Source organism: Balaenoptera physalus (genome assembly GCF_965194825.1).
Source record: "Balaenoptera physalus genome assembly, chromosome: 3".
Taxonomy (NCBI): domain Eukaryota; kingdom Metazoa; phylum Chordata; class Mammalia; order Artiodactyla; family Balaenopteridae; genus Balaenoptera; species Balaenoptera physalus.
In genome coordinates, this window is record NC_138890.1 from 11,494,363 (window position 1) to 11,514,298 (window position 19,936).

General features: G+C 53.0%; 1 protein-coding gene across 34 annotated transcripts in view; it reads right to left on the reverse strand.

The window, feature by feature from the left end:
* The window catches only part of EPS15L1 (epidermal growth factor receptor pathway substrate 15 like 1), a 101,028-nt gene that overhangs the window by 39,967 nt on the left and 41,125 nt on the right, over window positions 1–19,936 (reverse strand). For 30 of the 34 annotated variants that reach the window (XR_014262018.1, XR_014262019.1, XR_014262020.1 and 27 more), the window contains 7 exons: window positions 15,831–15,988; window positions 12,977–13,133; window positions 12,646–12,731; window positions 9,635–9,707; window positions 3,069–3,230; window positions 2,330–2,527; window positions 640–804 (listed from right to left, as the gene is read on the reverse strand). Coding sequence is in view for 30 of the 34 variants with exons in the window: in XM_082456211.1 (XP_082312337.1) it covers window positions 640–804; window positions 2,330–2,527; window positions 3,069–3,230; window positions 9,635–9,707; window positions 12,646–12,731; window positions 12,977–13,133; window positions 15,831–15,988 (999 nt within the window). In the remaining 4 variants the exon portion in view is untranslated. The remainder of the gene's footprint in view (window positions 1–639; window positions 805–2,329; window positions 2,528–3,068; window positions 3,231–9,634; window positions 9,708–12,645; window positions 12,732–12,976; window positions 13,134–15,830; window positions 15,989–19,936) is intronic. The other 4 variants (XM_082456221.1, XM_082456228.1, XM_082456215.1 and 1 more) reach the window with 1 other exon arrangement.

Sequence of the window (19,936 nt, forward strand, 5' to 3'; positions counted from 1 at the left end):
GTAACACTGCTGGATGTCAGCAGCCTGAGGGCCTGCAGAAACCTAAGAGGCCAATGGCCCCTCGGGCCTTCACCAGCACCCCCAGCGTCATGAGGTTTGAACCCAAGGGCCAAAGTCTCAAACGTAATAACCAAGATTTCAGGAGAAAGGCCAATTCGTAGGTGACAGAGCAACACCCCAGGAGGGCTGTCATTGTTCTTGATCTTTACCTAGCCGTGTGATTTTCAAGGTGCTCCTTGTAGGAACACAGAAACACACACACACACATTCCTCCAGCCTCCCAATTAGTCGGATGTGGTATTTCACAACGTGTGAGAGTTGATCCAATTTTGGTTAAGTTTGGGAAGCCCTCCAAATTTGGGTGATCAGCCCACGGAGATGGAGGTCTTTACAAACTGGTCTTAGAAAGGATTCAGGCCTATCCTTGGCTTTGTCCCAGACGCCAGGATGGAGTGTGGCCCCGGACGCCAGGCTGCAGGGCTGGTGGGGACACGCAAAGCAGCAGCGAAAACAAGAAACACCCTGCACTTGAACAGAATCAAGGCTGGCAAGTGCTGGATCAAGCGGGCAGGGCCTTCTCTGATCCCAATGTGGGGCCTGATCCTGGGACCTTTACATTTACATTTATTCGACCTTTACCATGGCTCCAAAACCGCCCCTCTCTGTCAGGGAGACGCCCTCGCTCAGCTCTGCTAAGTTGGTCAGGCTGGCGCCGTGGGCCCCGTCGAGCACCTCGTCATACTGCTCCAGACTCCTCTGGGCTTCCTGGTGGCTTTCGTTCAGCTGGGAAAGCTTGCTTCTTGCCTGTACGATAAAGACATTGTCGGCATCAAGTAGGGTTTAGGAAAAAAGTATTAGGCAACACATTTTTTTCTCCTAACATCCAACCCTGGACGATTCACACTGGTTAACTGAATTACCCATCTACGGAGTAGACAATCCCTGTTGCCATGTTTACGAGACGCGAGACCGCTTGTAAACCAAGACGAGACCCTTCTGCTGCCCCAGGCGGTCCCTGAGAAAGGCAAGTGTTCAGACACGTGGTGACTCGGAACGAACTGAAATGGGACAAAATCCAGATTCACAATCTATTCAAAGTGATATTCTGCGGTCACTTTCCTCTGTGGGATTTTATTACCCCATTTGCTCCTCTTTGTTCCTGGAGAAGGCACGTGAGGCCAGGGCAAGGAAGGCAATCTGTGACGTCAGACAGACCCCAGCTTTATCTTAACTGTCTCGTACGCACTGGCGATCTAACCTCTCTGTTTCCTCTTCTCCAAGATGGAGCACTGGAAATGACGGGTAAAACCCCTCTTGCGGTGTCCAGCAGGGTGGGCCTTAATAAGCAGCAGCTATCATTTTTAATATCATTATCATTATCACTAACATACATTTATGTCTTGGCTCCTATCTCTGTTTTATAAACTCCAAAGGCTGGGAGGGAAAAGACATAAGATAACCCTACAGGTATTAATTAACAATAAAGCATAATATATAGTATTAAATTCCTGAGATTTGAGTTTGTGATCAACTTTTGCCTGTAAACTGGCAAAAAGAGCAAAGAGATCAAGTCAGTCAAAAGAAAGGAAGCACGAACATGCATTTAGATATTGCCAAGGTCAAACAAACATCACCCTCACTCTGTAGGTGGGACACCCGAGGGCCAGGAAGGAGGCCTTTGGCCGTTACACACGGGGGAGCAGGAAAAGAGCTCTCGCTCTGCTGGTGGGCAGCAGCCACAGGCCTCGAGGCTTCACCCCAGAGCGGGACAGGGAGGGGTGCCTGGACAGGGGTCCATGTGGGGCGATGCTGAGAGGATGGGGCCTCCTCGGGGTGCTGGTCTTCGAACTATCAATACGTGGGGACAGAGGGGTGCTGGAAGGTGTCTTGGATTCTGTCCCTCCTGCTTGTACAAGGACCAAGGCTGGGGAGAGCATGTCCTGAACCCAAGGCTCTCTCCAAATGAGTTAATGTAATGTCCTCACCCAGACCCCGCCCGCTCCTCAAAAATGATGTGCGCTCAGGCGGGGAAGTGGAAGGCTGGTGAGGCAAAGCAGACACCACCAGGCCAAAGTCAACACGATGGTGGAACACACGCTGGGAGGGTTCTCAGCACTTCACCTTCAGGCTGAATGAAGGCTTCCAAGAAGAAAGGGAGGTGGGTGAGAGCAAAGGAAACAACTACTGCGGCGCAGACACCTGGGACCACCGGTCGCACACCCCTCTGTGACTGCTCTGCTCGTGGCAGCCACCCCGCTTGGCAGGAGACCCCAGAAGCCCCCGGCCACAGCCAGTGGTGGCAGGCCCCACCCCACCCCCTCGGAGATACCTGGTTGATTTCGTCTTGCGTGGATTTCAGGGACTTGATGATGGTTTCCAGTTGAACTTTCCCAGCCTGAATGCTCTGCTCCAGCTGCGTCTCCTCCTGCTGCAGTCGGTTCAGCTCAGATTTGGCCCGGTTCAGGTCGTCTTCTTGGGACTTGAGGTCGGATTCCTGAGACTGGATCTGCGTCTTCAATGAGGAAATCTGAAATGAGATGAAACACAACTTCGAGGAAGAATTCTGGCTCACGTTCTTGAAACAAGCTGACCCAGGGAAGAGGACACCAGCCTGGAAGCCAGACGCCTGGCTTCCTTTACAGGGACCCCTCTCCACACCTGGGACAAGCATAGGCAATCTGTCTGTCCCCTGGGGCTGAACGTCCCCACAAGCGGCCTCAGACGGGGATGTAAGGGTTTTACAGTCTGCTGAAGCTGCAGCCTCCCTGGTTTGTAACAAGCAGCTAAGACAGCAGGGGAGGGGAGACACGTGCCCACACCGTGCTGTGGGGCATGGGTCGGGGGTGTGTGCACACACAGGTTCACGCTTATACATGTGACATGGCGGGTGAGACTGAGGTCAGGCCACAAATGCTTGGACGCTTTTCCACACGATACGTTCAACTACTCTATTAAACCAGTAGACGTCTCAGCCTTGAGCTGAGATGGTCATGGTGAGCTCAGGGAAGTCCGTAAGAAGCCTCCTTCCCCTGCTGGGCTCAGCGGGGAGAGGGGGGATGATGACTTACCATCTGGGTCTCGTCCTGGCACTTCTGCCTGACGTCGCTCAGCATGTCTCGGAGCTTGGCCTTTTGCTGATCCATTTCGTCTAGGCGGTCTTGGGCGTCCTGTTTCTGAGCTTCCAGCTCTTGCAAACTGCTTGTTTCCCGGTCTAAATCATTTTGCAATTCCTAGGGGAGGGTGGCATGAATTTACTCGAGACCTGTTCACATGGGGCACGTCCAAGCTAACACTGTCACAGCCTGGGCTGGAGCCCCCAAGATGTCCTACAAAACCGCACACTCCACAGGGAATACCACACACATCTCAGTGTGGCGGCCCCAGCTGAATCTCTCACTAAGTCCCTCAGCAAATATTTACTGATGGCCTAAGAGAGGCCAGGCACCAGGAGAGGGGCTGGGTTCCTGGCAAGAAGAGCTCTCCAGTGACATGTGGTCATCAGTGGGGCGGGAAGGGCATCACCCAGACACAAATGAACTGAGACAAACATGGGACAGCCTGGGTCAGACTGTTGGTCAGAGTCACGGGGACATGGGGAGATCACACTGACGCTGCACAGGTGCACAAGAGCTCAAGGAAGTGCCACTTCGATGGACCCAAAGGACGAGCAGGTGGTAGCCAGGAAAAGCGCCAGGGATGTGAAGAGTGGATGGGGCCGCAGAGGACCCCTAAGAGAAGGGGGTGTCGTGCTCCAGCTGGATCAAAGGAAAGCGGGCCGAGAGCACCAGAGGCCGTGCCCCACAGGCCATGCCAGAGACGGCACTGGCTTCTGCAGTGAGAAGCCCCTGCGGACATCCAAAATGGGAGCAGGACATGATGATTCTCAGCTGCTACAGCTCCTCCACGTGGGCTGTATCTAACGAGATGGCCAGGGCGGGTGTCTTCAGACTCGACTGTTAGACCTCTAGGGAAAGGATCCTAGAGGGGGATGGCGCAAGTGAAAACGTGCAATGTTTGTGATGGCAAAATCTGTCAACAATGCACATCTCCACAGGCGGAGTTGGCTGGACCTACAGCACAGCCCACCCTGAGGGACACTCCACCTCGTACCCGAGTTATAATGTGAAATGAACGAGGCACGCAGCAGAGCACACGTGTGAGGCACAGTGGCATCTGTGCAATCAGGAAGGGGGGAATATGCACAGACGTCTCTCCGTACACACACACACACACACACACACACACACACACACACACACACACAGGACCTTTTTGGAAGGCTTCATGGGAGCTGATGGACTACACCTCTGGGGGTACAGGGAAGGGCAGGAGGCGTCCATATTCAACCAGGCGAATGTCTTATGGGATGTCTTATCTACCTGTAAGATAGATAACTAAAGCAGGGATGAGATGGGAGGGGAGAGTATGGCCTATGGGGTTGACAGTGGGGAGGGGACTCAAGCTGGGGCCGATGGAGAGGTGATGATGGCAGCCTGGGTGAGGTTGTGGCCGTGGGTATCAAAGGAAGGGGCGGACTTGAGGGGACTGTTGGGCGGTCAGGGAGGACAGGAGTGGTGAGGCCGATGCCCAGGGCTGGCTGGGGCTGCTGGTGGCTGACGTCATTTCAGAAGAAAACTCGAAGGAGGTGCAGGGTCTCCCTCTCCCTGCTTTGAGGACAAAAAATCACGGCTCTCTCTCTCTCCTCTCTCAACAGCCAAAACACACCTCTGAGCTGTTTTGGGGGGCCAGGTTCTCTGCTCCCCGGTCTCCTTGTCCCCGACCTTTAAGAACAGATCTCAAGTCCGACAAGTTTGGGAGAGCTAACAATGAATGTTTGATAGGAAGCTAATGGCAGAGTAGGGAACGTGGGTTTGCCACATCTGAGGGAAGGACAAGTGATGGGGGAGGGGGAGACGAAGGAGGAAGGAGGGTCAGGCCCGCCGTAGCCATGGAAAAGCCCACGGGAAGACGACCCGCCAGCTTCTGGTTAGGAAGAACGCTGGGGTCAAAGTGGGGGAGGTGTCTGAGCAAAGAGAAGGCAGAAAAAACCCAGACAACCTACAGACTCAGAGCAGTCCCCACTGGAACGCCAGCCAGCTTCTGACAAGCAGATTCCAAAATTTATAAGGAAATGAAAGGGATCCAGAATAGCCAAAACAGTCTACGGCCATACCACGCTGAATGGGCCCGATCTCACCAGAAGAGCCAAAACAATCTTGAAAAATACGAGGTTGGAGGACTCACACTTTCCGATTTCAAAACTTACTACAAAGCAAAAGTAATCAAGACAGTGTGATACTGGCATAAGGAAAGACAGAAATCAGTGGGATAGAACTGAGAGTTCAGAAATAAATCCACATGTCTATGACTGATTTTTGAAAACGGTGCCAAGACCATTCAGTGGGGGAAAGATTAGTCTCTTCAAGAAATGGTTCTGGGACAACTGGTCCTCCACATGCAAAACAATGAAGTTGGACCCCTACTTCACACATTATGTAAAAATTCACTCAAAATGGATCAAAGACCTAAATGTAACAGCTAAAATTATAAAACTCTTAGAAGAAAATGTGTGGTAAATCTTTGTGACCTTGGATTTGGCAATGGGTTCTTGGATATGATACCAAAAGCAAAAGCAAAAAAACGGAATAAATAACTGGAAAATTTTAAACTTCTGTGCTTCAGGGAATTCCCTGGCAGTCCAGTGGTTAGGACTCCTCACTTTCATTGCTGAGGGCCCGGGTACAACCATCAAGAAAGTGAAAAGACAACCCAAAGATGGGGATATAATATTTGCAAATCATTTATCTGATAAGGGAATTTATCTAGAAAATATATTGGGCTTCCTGATGGCGCAGTGGTTGGGAATCCACCTGCCAATGCAGCGGACACGGGTTCGGGTCCTGGTCCGGGAGGATCCCACATGTCGCGGAGCAAGTCCGTGGGCCACAACTACTGAGCCTGTGCTCTAGAGCCCACGAGCCGCAACTGCTGAAGCCCACGCACCTAGAGCCCGTGCTCCACAACAAGAGAAGCCACCGCAACGAGAAGCCCACGCACCACAACGAAGAGTAGCCCCTGCTCGCCGCAACTAGAGAGAGGCCACACACGGCAACAAAGACCCAACACAGACAAAAATAAATAAATTAAATAAATAAATTAAAAAAAAAAAGAACTCTTACAACTCAGCTATAAAAAGACAAATAACCCAATTTAAAAATGGGCAAAGGATCTGAATTAGCTTTTCTCCAGAGAAAATACACAAATGGCCAATAAGTACGTGAAAAGATGCTCATCAACATTAGGAAAGCATCAATGAGATACCACTCCATACCCACTAGGAAGGCTATAATAAAAAATGGAAAATATCAAGTGTTGGCGAGGATGTGGAGAAAGTGAGAATGAAAAATGGTACAGCCACTTTGGAAAACAGTCTGGCAATTCCTCAAAGGGTTAAACATACAGTTACCATGTGACCCGCAATTTCACTCCTAAATGTATATATATATACACACACACCTAAGACAAGTGAAATCATATGTCCACACAAAAACTTGCACATTAATATTCACAGTGGCATTACTTGCAATAGCTAGAAAGTAGAAAAACACAAACAACCATCAACTAATGAAGCAATGAATAAAACAGCCATACACTGAAGCATTATTCAGTCATAAAAAGGAATGAAGCACTGACACATGCAACAACATGAATGAACCTTGAAAACTACACTGAGTGAAAAGAGGCCAGACTCAAAAGGCCACACAGTATGTGATCTCATTGATATGAAATGTCCAGAACAGGAAAATCCAGAGAAAAGAATGTAGATTAGTGGTTGCCAAGGGCTGGGGAAGGACTGGGGATCGCTAATGGGTAGGGGGTTTCTTTCTGGAGTGATGAAAATGTTCTGTAATTGACTGTGGCGATGGCTGTACAACTCTGTGCATATACTAAAACCCAATGAATTATACACTTTAAATGGATGAATTGTATAGTATGTGAATTACATCTCAGTGAAGCTGTTGTTACAAAAACAAAATGAAACAGTAACCCAGGCAAAGATGCCACAGGTTCTCACTAAGACAGTAGCCATGGAAATGGAGAGATCCCCAGGGCAGGAGGGGGAAGGGGAGGCCTGAGGGGGCTGAAGCTGAAGCTCCCACTGCTTAAAACCAAACATAAACTAACCTGAGGACCAAGGCCTGCTACTCGACGCTGGGCCCTGACCTGCAGCCTGTGCTGGCAGGCATGGCACATGATCTCCTGGCCAAACCCATCTGGGAAAAGGCAGCAGGAACCAAAATCAAACCTGGTTTTCACAGGGGAACTTTAAAATATATATAGTGCTCTGTCCCTGACCAAGGAGCTGCCATCACACTGCAGCAGAGGCCTGTCCTGGTTTGGAGTACACGTGATGCTCCCGTGGAACAGGGGCTGGCCTGGCTGGCGCCCTCCAGCTCTGAGGGGCCATCGGGGCGCCGGGCCCCCTCCAGCTCTGAGGGGCCATCGGGGCGCCGGGCCCCCTCCAGCTCTGAGGGGCCATCGGGGGCCCACACGGACCCCAGCATCTCAAAGGCTGCAGGAGTGCACTGTCAGAGCCCAGCAGCGAGGGTTTCGGGTGGCCTTGCTGAGCCTGCCGCAGACCAGAGGGGAAAGCACCTCCAGACATCACAGCGACTCAACGGCTTTCTTAGAATTGCCCAGGAGCAGGTGCCAGAGACCAGGTGACTGGTTTCCCTGGAGCCAAAGGACATCACAGCACCCAGATCCCCAGCTTTGGGAAGGCAAACCAGAGCTTGTGCAGAGTGACCCAGACACAACAGGAGGGAGAATTGCCCAGGGACCCATGTGGCCAGCCAGGCCAGGGCCAAGGTGAAAGGGACGATGAGGCCAGCGCCACCACACCAAACAGCTGAAAGGATGGGGGTGAGGTGATACGGGTGACAGGGAACTGTGTCTGAGGGGTCAGTTTTAGGACATGGGTGGAAATCAGAGGGCTGAGGTGAGAATAAAATGACAGGATGAACATACAAACACCCAGAAAAAGACAGTCACTTCACCTGTGGTCATATAAATGATGCAACTCATTTGAGCAAAAAAACAAAAACAAAAACAAAACACGATAATAGACGCAGGCTGTTCCCTGCCTTCTGATCTAAAACATTCCTGAGGACTATCTGAGGCCCAACCCCCGATGCCAACGTGTACAGAGTGAGAAGCCAGGAAAGAAGAGCTGGACACTGCACAGTGTGAACCAGTGAGAGTCCCAAAGCAGCCACCCTACCCCACCTGCAGACGGCAGCTACGACAGACGACATTTCCCGCAGCCGGCGGGCAGGCACTGCGCGCCATCCGTCCACTGGGTACCTCATGGAATCCTACAGCCCCTGTGCGGACAGGCTCAGGGGAGGCGGAAAGAGGGCCGCCCAGCACCCCATGAGCCTGACTGAGTCAGGTGCTGCTTCCCCTGGCCTGGCTCAGGTCGCTGCCCTAGGAGGTGGCCCAGAAAGAACCAGCCTCTCAGGCGGTGCGCACAGTGGCCAGATACTGCTCTTGGCGCTGACCCTCACTGCCAGGTGGGAAGACGCAGGCCGGGAGGCTGAGCCACCCACCCACAGGCCCCCGGCCGAGCCGTGGGGGCTGCAGCGCTGACTGCTCAGCCTCGCTCCTCCTTCCCCGGCTCTGAGCTCGGAGCACTCGAAGCCCCACGCGGAGACTGTCAGGCCCAGCGGCACAGCTCAGCCACGCTCTCAGAGCCCTACAGACAACTCGAGTCTCCTCACGACGGCAGAGCCGTCTCTATTCATTCAGACCTGAGACATCTCGGAACCGATGTCTCTTCAAGGGTGCAGCTCCCAGGCACTGACCATTTCGCTTCTGGCACAGCCTCCCTCTGCCCAGACGACGAGTGAGTGCTGAGCACATGCCAGACCCCATGCTCCAGCCCAGCACCCAGGAGAGCAGACCACTCACTACCAATGTCACGCGAGGCCTAGAGATGTTAAGTAACTTGCCCAAGGTCACACAGCTGCTAAGGAGAGCCAGGTTTGAGCCCCAGCAGTCAGACCCCCAGTGTCACCACCACCCACAAGGAGACTCTCCAAGCAGGACTGTCCTGAGAACAGGTTAGAGGTCACTGTCTGAACCTCAAAACTTCAGGCTGAGTGAAAGAAACCAGACACAAAAAGCCAAATGTTGTATGATTCCCTTTATATGAAATGTCCAGAACAGACAAACCCATAGAGACAGAAAGTGGATTCGTGGCTGTCAGAGGCTGGGAGGGGGAATGGGGAGAGACGGCTAATGAGGACGGGGTCTCCTTTTGGGGTGATGGAGATGTTCTGGAACTAGACAGAGGTGGTGGTTAAGCAACACACTGATCATGCTAAACACCACTGAGCTGTACACTTTAGAACAGATTTTACGTTACATGAATTGTATATCTCAATTTTTAAAAAATCCACTGTTTATGGTATAGGAAACTAAAAAAAAAAAATCACTTGGAAGCCCCCAAAAGCTCAAGTTTCCAATGAGTGCATCGGTGCCCCCCTTTGCCCTGCTCCACCATCACTGCTGGGAACTCCCTGCACTGCGTTTGACACAAGGTTGATCCCACCAAAACCAGCCACGTGCTTACCTGTACTTCATTGGTTTTCTGTCTGATTGCCTCTTCCTTTTCTCTAATGTCTTGTTCCAGTGAGTATTTCTCTCTGTGTTTAAAAATAGTTCATGAAAGCACAGATAGAGTGAATGAGTTGACTGTTCCCCCAATATCCCAACTTCTCAAGACCCAATCCCATCCATCCCACAGAAACCCACCCGGGCTGACCCCACTCAGTGGGGGCAGAAGTATAGGAACGCCCCCAGTGACCATCTGCCCTACCTGACCTCCTCCCCTAAAAGTGTGGGTCGAACCTGTGGATGCCATGAGGCTTTTGCCCCCAACATGGCCGTGCAAGCCTTTTAAAGCAAAGAATGTCAAAGCAATGCCCAGGGTGAGAAGGGCTGGACGTGCCCCTGCTGACTTTGAAGATGGAGGGGTCACGAGAGAGGAGGCACCGGGCAGCCTCTCAGAGCAGAATGAGCCCCTGGCCACACAGCACGGAAAGCAGACCCCAGACCCCCAACTTTGAGGAACTCGATTCAGATCCCCACCTACTTGGACAACACCTTGAATTCGACCTTGTGAGGCCCTGAGCAAGAAGCCCAGTTAAGCCCATCTGGACTCCTGGTCTACAGAGCTGTGCACTAATAAATTTGTGCTGTTTTAAGCCATTCCATACACAGCAAGAGAAAATGAACACATTCTCTAAATCCTATGTGCACTCGCTCATGAATGGTGAGCAACAACTGCTCAGAAGACTGAGTGCTGAAGACACGAGGACACACGGAGAGAGGCCCTGCCTTCACGGAGCTCACAGGCCAGTGAGAGAGACAGGCGACAAATCAACACACAAAGGCACACAACCTAAGGCACACAACAGTACCACGAAGGGAAATCCAATGGGATAAGGAAAGGGGGTGTGCAGTGTCCTGCATAGGATGACCAGGGAAGGACTCTGAGAACATGGCCTATGAATAGACTACATGATGGAAAAACATTCTAGGTGATGGGAACAGGAAGGCATAGCTCGGCTGGGGGAGCCACGGTGAGGAGTTTGGAGTGATGTAAAGTTGGATGAGGAGTCCAGAGGGCTGGCAGCAAGACGCGGCAGTGCAGGTCTCTGGGCCTGGCAGCTGCCCCCAGCTACTCCCTCACAGGAGGCTGTGGCTGGCCGCTGTGCACACCAGGGCTTGGTGGGGCCCTGCCTGTCTCCTCAGCTGCAAACAGCTCCCCCGGGGCAGCAACCAGCCTTGCTCTCCTCCTTAGAGACTGAATGTTTGTGCCCCCCACAAATTCATACGTTGAAACCCTAACCCCCCAATGTGATGGTTTTTGGAGGTGGGGCCTTTGGGGGATGATTAGGTCACGAGGGTGGAGCCTGCAGGAATGGGATTAATGCCCTTACGAGAGACCCCAGAGACCTCCTTGCCCCTCCGCCCTCTGAGAACATGGCGAGAAGACGCTGTCTATGAACCAGGAGATGGGCCCCATCAGACACTGGATCTGCCTGCACCTCTATCTCGGCTTCCAGCCTCCACGATGGGGGTAAGTATGGGCCTGCTGTTCAAGCCCCCCAGTCTGTGAGAGTTTGTTACAGCAGCCTGAAAGGGCTGCCTCGGCATCAGAAATCTCATGTGGCCAACATACCCTGCCTCCCCTGCTGGGAACCCAGCCCTTGCTCGACAATAAGGCCCCCTCTGGGACACTGGGCCAGACATGGAACCGCGAGCATCTGCATGTTCGTTTCCACAAGTCTAAGAACTACCTAACGATACAACGTGCTCTTTACATCCAACCATTATGACTGAGTCACGTCAAGGGGAGAGGCGTGTTTCGCCACACCGCCAAGCAACAGGCCTGAAGGTCACTCTCAAAGCCACCCAGGCTTGGCTTCCTGCACACTCTTGCTCTGCACACGCTTGCCTCTCGCCCTCACAGGGAAACGCTCCAGGCTGCCAGAGGCTGCACAGCTGTGAAGAGGCAGCCCTGGCCTGATTGGGACACCACTGTCCCTTCCAAGACCCCAACCCTTGCATTACAGGGTCCCCTCCCTCCTCTACCTGCAGTTCTGATTAACAGGCCCACCCAGGCTCTAAGACACTGGCCCTCCATCCTCACAGACCCTCTCAGCCTTGCCAGGCTGCACGTGCTGATCTCTGGTTTGGAAATACAGCCCCAGGGAGCCGGTGACAGAATGGGAGCCATCCTCTGGGCTGAGCACGAAGCAGAGGGTCTGGCTTCAGCAGGCAGCCAAGGCTGAGGCTTTGTGGCCAGCCAGCCACCACCTAACCAGTCTCACATGACATCTGACCTGCCTTTGCTTCTCAGGGCTCTGCTCCACTAAGGACACAAACTACACCACCCAAGGGGCATCCAGCTGTGAGTGGGATCCAGCTCGCTCTGGCAAAGTAATGTTGTTTTCATTTTCGGTCAAGAAACAGTCCCTCTCCCGTGGAGGGCTGGGTGCCTTTGGCCCTTCTGCTCGTTGCACCCCACCCCCCAGCCCTCCTCCCAGAATTAACTGGTAAGAGGATGGTGTTCTGCAGAAGATCACAGGGGCATAGAGGAAGTAGATGTATTCTTTTATGCCAGACTCTGAGAGTACAGACACCCCATCCAAAGCCCTTGTTTACAGGTGGGGAAACCAAATCAGTGGGCGCTGGGAGTGAAGACAGAAACCTGGACACAAGGCCTGAGACTCAGAGTTGACCTGTTGCTCCTAAGCAGCAGTGTCACTACCTGAGACTCAGTCACTGTATGTGTTCAGAAATTACAAGGCCTTCCTGAGGCCGGGGAGCCCTGTGGCTGCCTAGCAACAATGTGTCTGAGACCCCACAGCCCACACCGGCTCCCACTGAGGATGTCAGTACTCGAGCTCATTAACTCAATTCAGGAACTCAGGAGAATCTGTGTCCTTTCATTTCTGCTGAACAAACTCGTGATGGTCAACTCGCCACGTGGTTCACAAGCCTCTGCTACTTCCGATAACAACCTGGGATGTAGATTTGGTTGGAATCTGAAGGGAAGGAGACGCTTTAACATACCTTTGTAACTGGGCGATCTCTTGACTGATATCATCAAGTTCCTTCACACCAGTAAACTCCCCCGATCCAAGAGAACTTGAACTGTCCTGCAACCAAATTCAGACAAAGAATTACAAATTGGCTAGCTGCCCGCACCGCACAGCATGGGCTAGTAGGTCTTAGAATAAGGGATAAAATCATCTGTCTCCAGCCCCCAACCTGCGAACCATCTGGGCAGCCCAGACACACCCCGAGTGGCCCTAGTGAAGGCTGGGCAGGCTGCCAGCGCCACCTGGTGGCGGGGTGAGGGAAGCGACGCAAACACCATAGGGATGGGCCAGCGGCTACTCACCGGGATGGGAGTGCCTCTCTCTGAAGGTGGGACCATGTCCGGCGAGAGGACTTGAGGGGGGTCGATGCCTTTACTGACCTTCTGCTGAATGAAATACATAGCTAACGCGAATTGGTCTTTGCTTAACTTCCCCGTTTGCCTCGTATCGGCCAGGGCCCTGGGAGAAATGTGGGGATGCTAATTACACATCACAAACACCAGAATCGGCTCCAAGTACACGGAACCCACACTTCTAAAAAATGGACAATGAAAACGATAAAAACAACGGGCTACAGCTGCAGCTCCTTTTCCACTGAACATCCCCCTCCTGGGGAGCAGTACCAACCCCCCCCACCAGCGCGTCGGGGCAGGAGGGGGCTCTTCTCCCAATTGGAGAACCGCCAAGCCCCACCCATGGACCGAGGTCCCTTGGGAAGCCCTGTTAGCAGCCAGGAGACACGCAGCTGGCTTCTGATGGTGTGCAGGCAGTGGATGCGATTCACATTCCTGTGTAAGTGGAAGCTGGAGCCGAGTGCACACACTCAGACCCTCAGCTGGTTCCTGCAGCCTTGGGTTATCTGAATGGCCTGGGCCGCTGGTCTTCAATGGGGATGACAAGCAGCATTTGGGGTTGTCATGAGGGGACGGGGCCTGGAAAGCCAGGCATGGCTACACAGCGGACAGTCCCTCGCTGCTAAGGTGACCCCGCCCTCGTGGCCTTCTGGTGTCCTGGCACATGGGCAAGGCAGTGTGGAAGCTCTGCCACACCCGTGGTCACCGAGAGCCGGCCGTACAGGAAGGGAAGCCTCATGCAGCAAGGACAAGGCCTCCACATCTGTGAAAAATGTCATCCCTTCACTCTGTCCACTCAACACGCAGACTCCTTCCCACTGCACGTAGTTACTGAGAGAGTAGTGAAACCATGTCCTGATGCAGAGCGAAGAGCCGGGAACGTGTAACAGACTCAGGCCCAGACCCTGAGTGAACAGGGCTGGTGGAGATCCCTCTAAATGTCTCTGCTCAAGGCTGGTTTTAAAATGTCTTTGTTCTTGTCACAGTTCAAGGGCGGGGTGTGATAATTTCGAACTGCAACTATTTCTCCTGATTCTGCTGGCGAGGGCCAGTCCTGCTGCACACCCAGCCCACGGCAGCTCTCGGGCTGCGGTCCCATCTCTCCGGCCCGTCTCTGCTCCCTGGTCTCTGAAGGAGCGGGGGCCCCCAGGCCCACGTGCAGGGGTACTCTGTCCGCGTCCACCCAGGGCAGCATTACTGTGCTTATTCTTTTTTTTTTTTTTAATTAATTTATTTATTTATATTTATTTTTGGCTGTGTTGGGTCTTCGTTTCTGTGCGAGGGCTCTCTCTAGTTGCGGCAAGCGGGGGCCACTCTTCATCGCGGTGCGCGGGCCTCTCACTATCGCGGCCTCTCCTGTTGTGGAGCACAGGCTCCAGACGCGCAGGCTCAGTAGTTGTGGCTCACGGGCCCAGTTGCTCCGCAGCATGTGGGATCTTCCCAGTCCAGGGCTCGAACCCGTGTCCCCTGCATTGGCAGGCGGATTCCCAACCACTGCACCACCAGGGAAGCCCTACTGTGCTTATTCTGACACCACGCTGAGTGGCACGGTGCCGGGCACTGCGGGGGACAGGCCTACGTCCTCGTTTTGTCCCTTCAATCCTTCTTCGCTTGTTATCTCCACTTTGGATATGTTCCCACACCCGGCCACCTGCAAACAAACCCAGACTGTTCTTTCACTGTCCCAGTGGTTATTCTAAAGCTCACTCTTTCTGTCCTTGCCTTTTTTTCCCTGTATGCAACGCCTTCTGCGTGTTTTCTTTTTAATCCAAGCGTATTTGTGACTTCATTGTGTCATTTACGTATTGTCATGTCACTTACAGGTTGAGATACATGTTATAAATTACTGTACGTTATGATCAGGGTATAATTTGAATTCCGTGCACGTGCATTTCAGGGTGATAAAGGGGGTACTGGATCTGAAGGGCCTGATAGAGACTGCCCCTGACTCGTCACAAGGGGCCAGTCTTCCCACAGTCTTTTGCTGACGGACTAGGTGTCGTGTGCTTCTTGAGAAGGGACAGCCCGTTTTCTCCAGCGGGGCCTCACCTTGCAACGTGGCTATCTCTGAATTACCGTTAAGGATGGTTATTTCCCCAAGTCACGGTGAATTTCACAGCTTTCTTTGGAGGGGTTCACCCCTCCAGAATTACACGGAAATTCTCTTCTTACCACTCCCAAGTGAAGCCCTCTAAAGTGGGAGGGCTTTCTCCCCTGAGAAAGCTAGGAAGCGACTTTCACTACTGGCTAGTTACAAAAGGAGCCATCCCGGTGCCATGAAGATCACTCCGCCGGCCCTGGAGGAAAGTGGGGGTGAAGACGGCTCCTCGACCAGCCCTGAGGTGCAGACCAGTCTCACCCTCTGCCACCAGCCGTGTCACTGACCTTCACGGGGCAGGGCCTCTAGGAGAGATGGCCACAGCCCTGATGCCCAGGGTGGCCCTGCCGGAGCCTCTGGGGCCCTTACTGCACCCTCCCACCAGAGGGGGGTGGGGCCGAGCACCTGCACCCTCACTGGCTGGGCTGAAGGCTGCATAACCACTAGCAAGAACTTGCCCCAGGGCTCTCTGGAGGGACAAAACAGGAGACCTTGCTGCTGGAGGAGGGTGAACTGACATGCACGGAATGCAGGACACAGGTCTGCACACTCAGCCCTGACTACCGCTCCCTCCTGACCTGCTCACCCGCTCCGGCCCTTCAGGCAGCACAAGTCTCACTCAACATGTGAGCCACCCACAACCGTTACTTTCACACAGCGAGACCCCCTGTACTTAGGAAGAGACGTCCATCTATCTGCTCTTACCATATGTGCGCTAGAAGGTTCTGGGTGAGGCCCGAGTGCATGAAGATCTCCTTCACCTCCTGGCCGCTCACATAGCCGTCCAGGTCCAGGTCGGTCTTCAGGAATATCTCGTCAAATCGCATCTTGTCCGCCACTGGCACCACCCAGTTTACTGTTGGCTGAAAGGGTTTTTCAGAAGTTAATCCTCAAGCTTTTTATCACCTGCGAATACACACTATTAAAGTGTTTTCATGCTCATTTTAGCAGAAACCCTCCACGAGCCGAGAGGGCAGACAGGATCCCTGTTCTGTAAGAGGGGAAACTGAGGCTCAGAGAGGTTAATGCTGACTCCGTCAGTCTCACCCAGTGGCCAGTCTGCGCCTCTTTCCATCCCATCACAGTGCCCTGAAATCTTTGTACTGAGAGGGATGTAAAGACCCAGCAGGTCCTTCTACCAACAGCCCTTCCATCCCCACTGCCTGGGACACGAAGGAAAGCCTTCCACGACGGAAAGTGATCCCCTTCCAGGAGGGGCTTCAAGTGTACCAGAGAGGACCCCCCTGACCACTAATTTTGGAAGGACTGTCTCCCGAGAACCGGCCCAGCACCGATGCCAGCCTTCCTGGCCTTCTGTCCTCCACCTGCAGACCTTCTTTGCAGCGGCAGGGGCATTCTCAATGCCCACAGTTCCAGGATTCTGTACTCCATCCTTCTTTGACCCTGACCCCACTCCCTGCCACACAGCAGACCCCCCGTGAGGTGTCAGTACACACAAGGCTCTGACAGGCAGTGAGTAAGGCTAATGTGAAAACTGCACCTGCATGACAGGCGGGCACTCAGGGCCCTGTGGTGCTGGTGGGGGAGCCCGGGCCTCTGAGGAGCACGCCCACCACCTGTGAGCGCCCCACATTCACGAGGACCCTGCTGTGGCAGACGAAGCTGAGAGCCCAGCGAGCTGCTGTGATTTCAGTGCATTGGGGCTCGGCCACCTCGTGCACCTGTGACCTCTTAACACCACCTGCTCCAGTTCTACTTAAGAAAAGCAAATGCCAGGGTCTGCCAGGGCCAGAGCACCTCCAACTCAGAGGCATCCAGGCCCCTTGGGCACTTGGTGGCAGGCCTCTTCAATTGCTTATTCTGGGTGTGTCACCTCTGACCTTTGGGGCTCCCATCACAGCACGTTTCACAGCGTCTCTGCCCCTTTTTGTAGAGATGTTTCCTTTCATCTGCTTTTCTGACCAGGTCTCTCTTATCATCTAAATCAGTGGGATCCTGATGTGAGCACCAGGAATCCAGAAAGCAATTTTGGGAAGAAAGGGACAACACATTACCCAGGGTTTGGGGTAGGGAGTAGAATGATTTAGGACAGCAAGGATTTATCAAAAAAAAATTCATCAGAATTTACGGACCAGATTCAAATTGCAAAGGCTCAGGCAGCGAGAACTGAGATAGCGTTTTACCTGCTGCATTACAGGAATTTTCTAAGTCACCTCAGGTCTGTCATTGAACAGTTCAGAGGAGACGTAAAGATGCACATAAAGGAGTTTTAATGAAGAGGCTTGCTGTCTTTAAGTCAAGAGCCTGGAACGAGCTCATATGCTGACACTGAGATGCCCACAGAAGAAGGAGCAATGGGCAGACAAGCTGAGCTGAGGCGGGATTGGTTTCTGGGTCCCATGGGCCCCAACAGATCATGCCGCTGGGATGATGAGGGTCCAGACATTCGTTGCGCAAACACAACAAACTTGCTGCCTCATTTCTGGGGGTCTCAGGGTATGTCAGCAGCAAGAATCCGATGCCTACTTGGCTAAAAATCCAACACTGGACAACCTCCCCCTTGGAGCTGGGTCTCCTGGAAAGGGCTGGGTTTAAGGTCAGCTTAGCAGCTGCAGGCCTCCAGTCAAAGGGAACAGACCCTTGTGGCTGGAAGGGGCTTCCCCTCACATATGGCCATGAGAGCTGGACTGGGCGGCCCTCTGGGGGCCCAGGTAGGGTGCTGCTGCCCTGGGGATGAGGAAAGTGGGGGAGGGGAAAGCATGGAACTTGTGGGTCCACAGAAATGCCCGTTCTCATGTCTGCGATTCCACCAGCCGCCTCTCTTCCAAGGGGACACAGACACGCCCATCTGTGACCCCCAGTAGTGGCCACTAGCACAACTGGTCTAGTCAGAGGGGTCAGCAGCATGCTCCTGGGATCTGGGGAGAGCTGCCAGATCACCAGGGGGTGGTATTATGAGGCTGGCTGGTCTGCACCCAACAACAACTTCAGCCCCGCCTGCTTCCTTGTCAGTAAAACATACCCCATCTAGCCTAACCTACGGTACTTAAGAGCTTTCGGCAAGAATTCTGCAGACTCAAGGTGTTGGGTCTTGAAAAACAGCAGCTCATGTAGGTCTAAGTAGCTGGCCTCAGCCCCGCTTCTCCGACTCCATCTCACCATCCCCTGGCTCACCCTGCCTCAGCCTTTTTCCTGTTTCAAGGACACATGGAGCGTTTCCACTTCAGAGCCTTGCCATGCACTAGTCCTCAGATGGCTTCTTATCATTCAGGTGTTAGCTCAGATGTCACCACAGCAGCGGTAGCCTGCCAGCTGGCCCCACCTGCGGGAGCACGCCCCCCTCCTCACCCCGACACTTCCAGGCCAGGCCCTGCTCTGCTTTCTCACGACTGGTGGACCTTCCTTAGTTTACCAATTTGCTTATCGTCTGTCTCCCCACAGAGGGCAGGGGCCCATCGCACAGTCACTGCAGCACCCCCAGGAAGTGTCGGGCACGGCTGGTGAGCTGGTAGAGGTGCCCAGGCTGGGCCATCTGGGGCTGGGCTCCTTCACAGAGAGCCGCATACAACTCACCAATCGGAGGCCACACCTCTCCAACTGGCCAGAGCAGTGAGGGGAGTTGTGTGAGCCCCTATAACCAAGCCTCATTGACCCTCTCTGATCTCTTTTTTTTACTCTAAGATATGATAAGCTCCTTGAAAATGAGCCTTGCAAGTCAAATATTTAACTTTAAAATTATGTCACTATCAAGAGAAATCACTCTCATTATGCCTTTCTCGTTTTCATTTTTATCACATTGAAAACTTGCATGGGGTGCTGGCTGGCCTTCTTGGCACAACTCATTGCTTTGCCTTTGAAACAAATGAGGCAGAAAGCAAAGCATGATTCCAGATGTAACTCATGTCCTTGCACGTTTTAGACAATCTCCAAGGCGCCCTTTTATAAAGAGCCCATTATGATGCTGCCTTTGCCAGAACAAGAAACGTCTTTTTTGACATATAAGATACTGCCACATGGAGAGCTGGAGCCCCCTCCTGTCTTCCTAACACGAGATGGATACCTCCCTTAATTACCTGATTACTCAACATATTTTTAATGAGCATCAGAATACCAGAGATCCTTCTAGATGCTGAGATTATAACCAAGAACGAACTCTGCTCTCATGAAGCTAATGGCGGGGGGTTGGGGGGGATCTGGACAGATGATACATAATTAACCGCATAACAGGCCAGCTGTGGGAAATCTAGAAGAGAGCAGGTAGAGGGTGGCTGGTCCGGGGTGTGGTCACACCAGGCTCCCCAGATGAGGTGCCCCATGAGCAGAGGTCTCATGATGCCAGGTGCCTCAATATGCAATCAGGGGACGCGCCCTCCCAGCAGAGGGTCTGCCTGAGGCAGGAGGGGCAGAGGGGTGAGTAGTGCTGGGTGTGCTTGGGGAAAGGTGGTATTTATATGTAAGTGAGTGAGAAACTTAATTCTGAATCCCTGTTGCTATGGTCTGAATGTTTGTGTCCCCCCCTCCCCTCAATTCATATGCTGGAAGTCCTAAGCCCCATTGTGATGGTATTAGGAAGTGGGGCCTTTGGGAGGTGATTAGGTCGTGAGGACAGAGCCCTCACGAATGGGATTAGTGCCCTTATAAAAGGGACCCCAGAGAGCTTCCATGGCCCTTCCGCCATGTGAGGACCCAGCAAGAGGACGGCCACCTGTGAACCAGGAATTGCCCCACCAAACACCGCATCTGTCGGCACCTCGATCTTGGACTTCCAGCTTCCAGAACTGTGAGAAATAAATATCTGTTGTTTAGAAGCCACCCAGTCTACGGCATTGTTACAGCAGCCAGAGAGGACT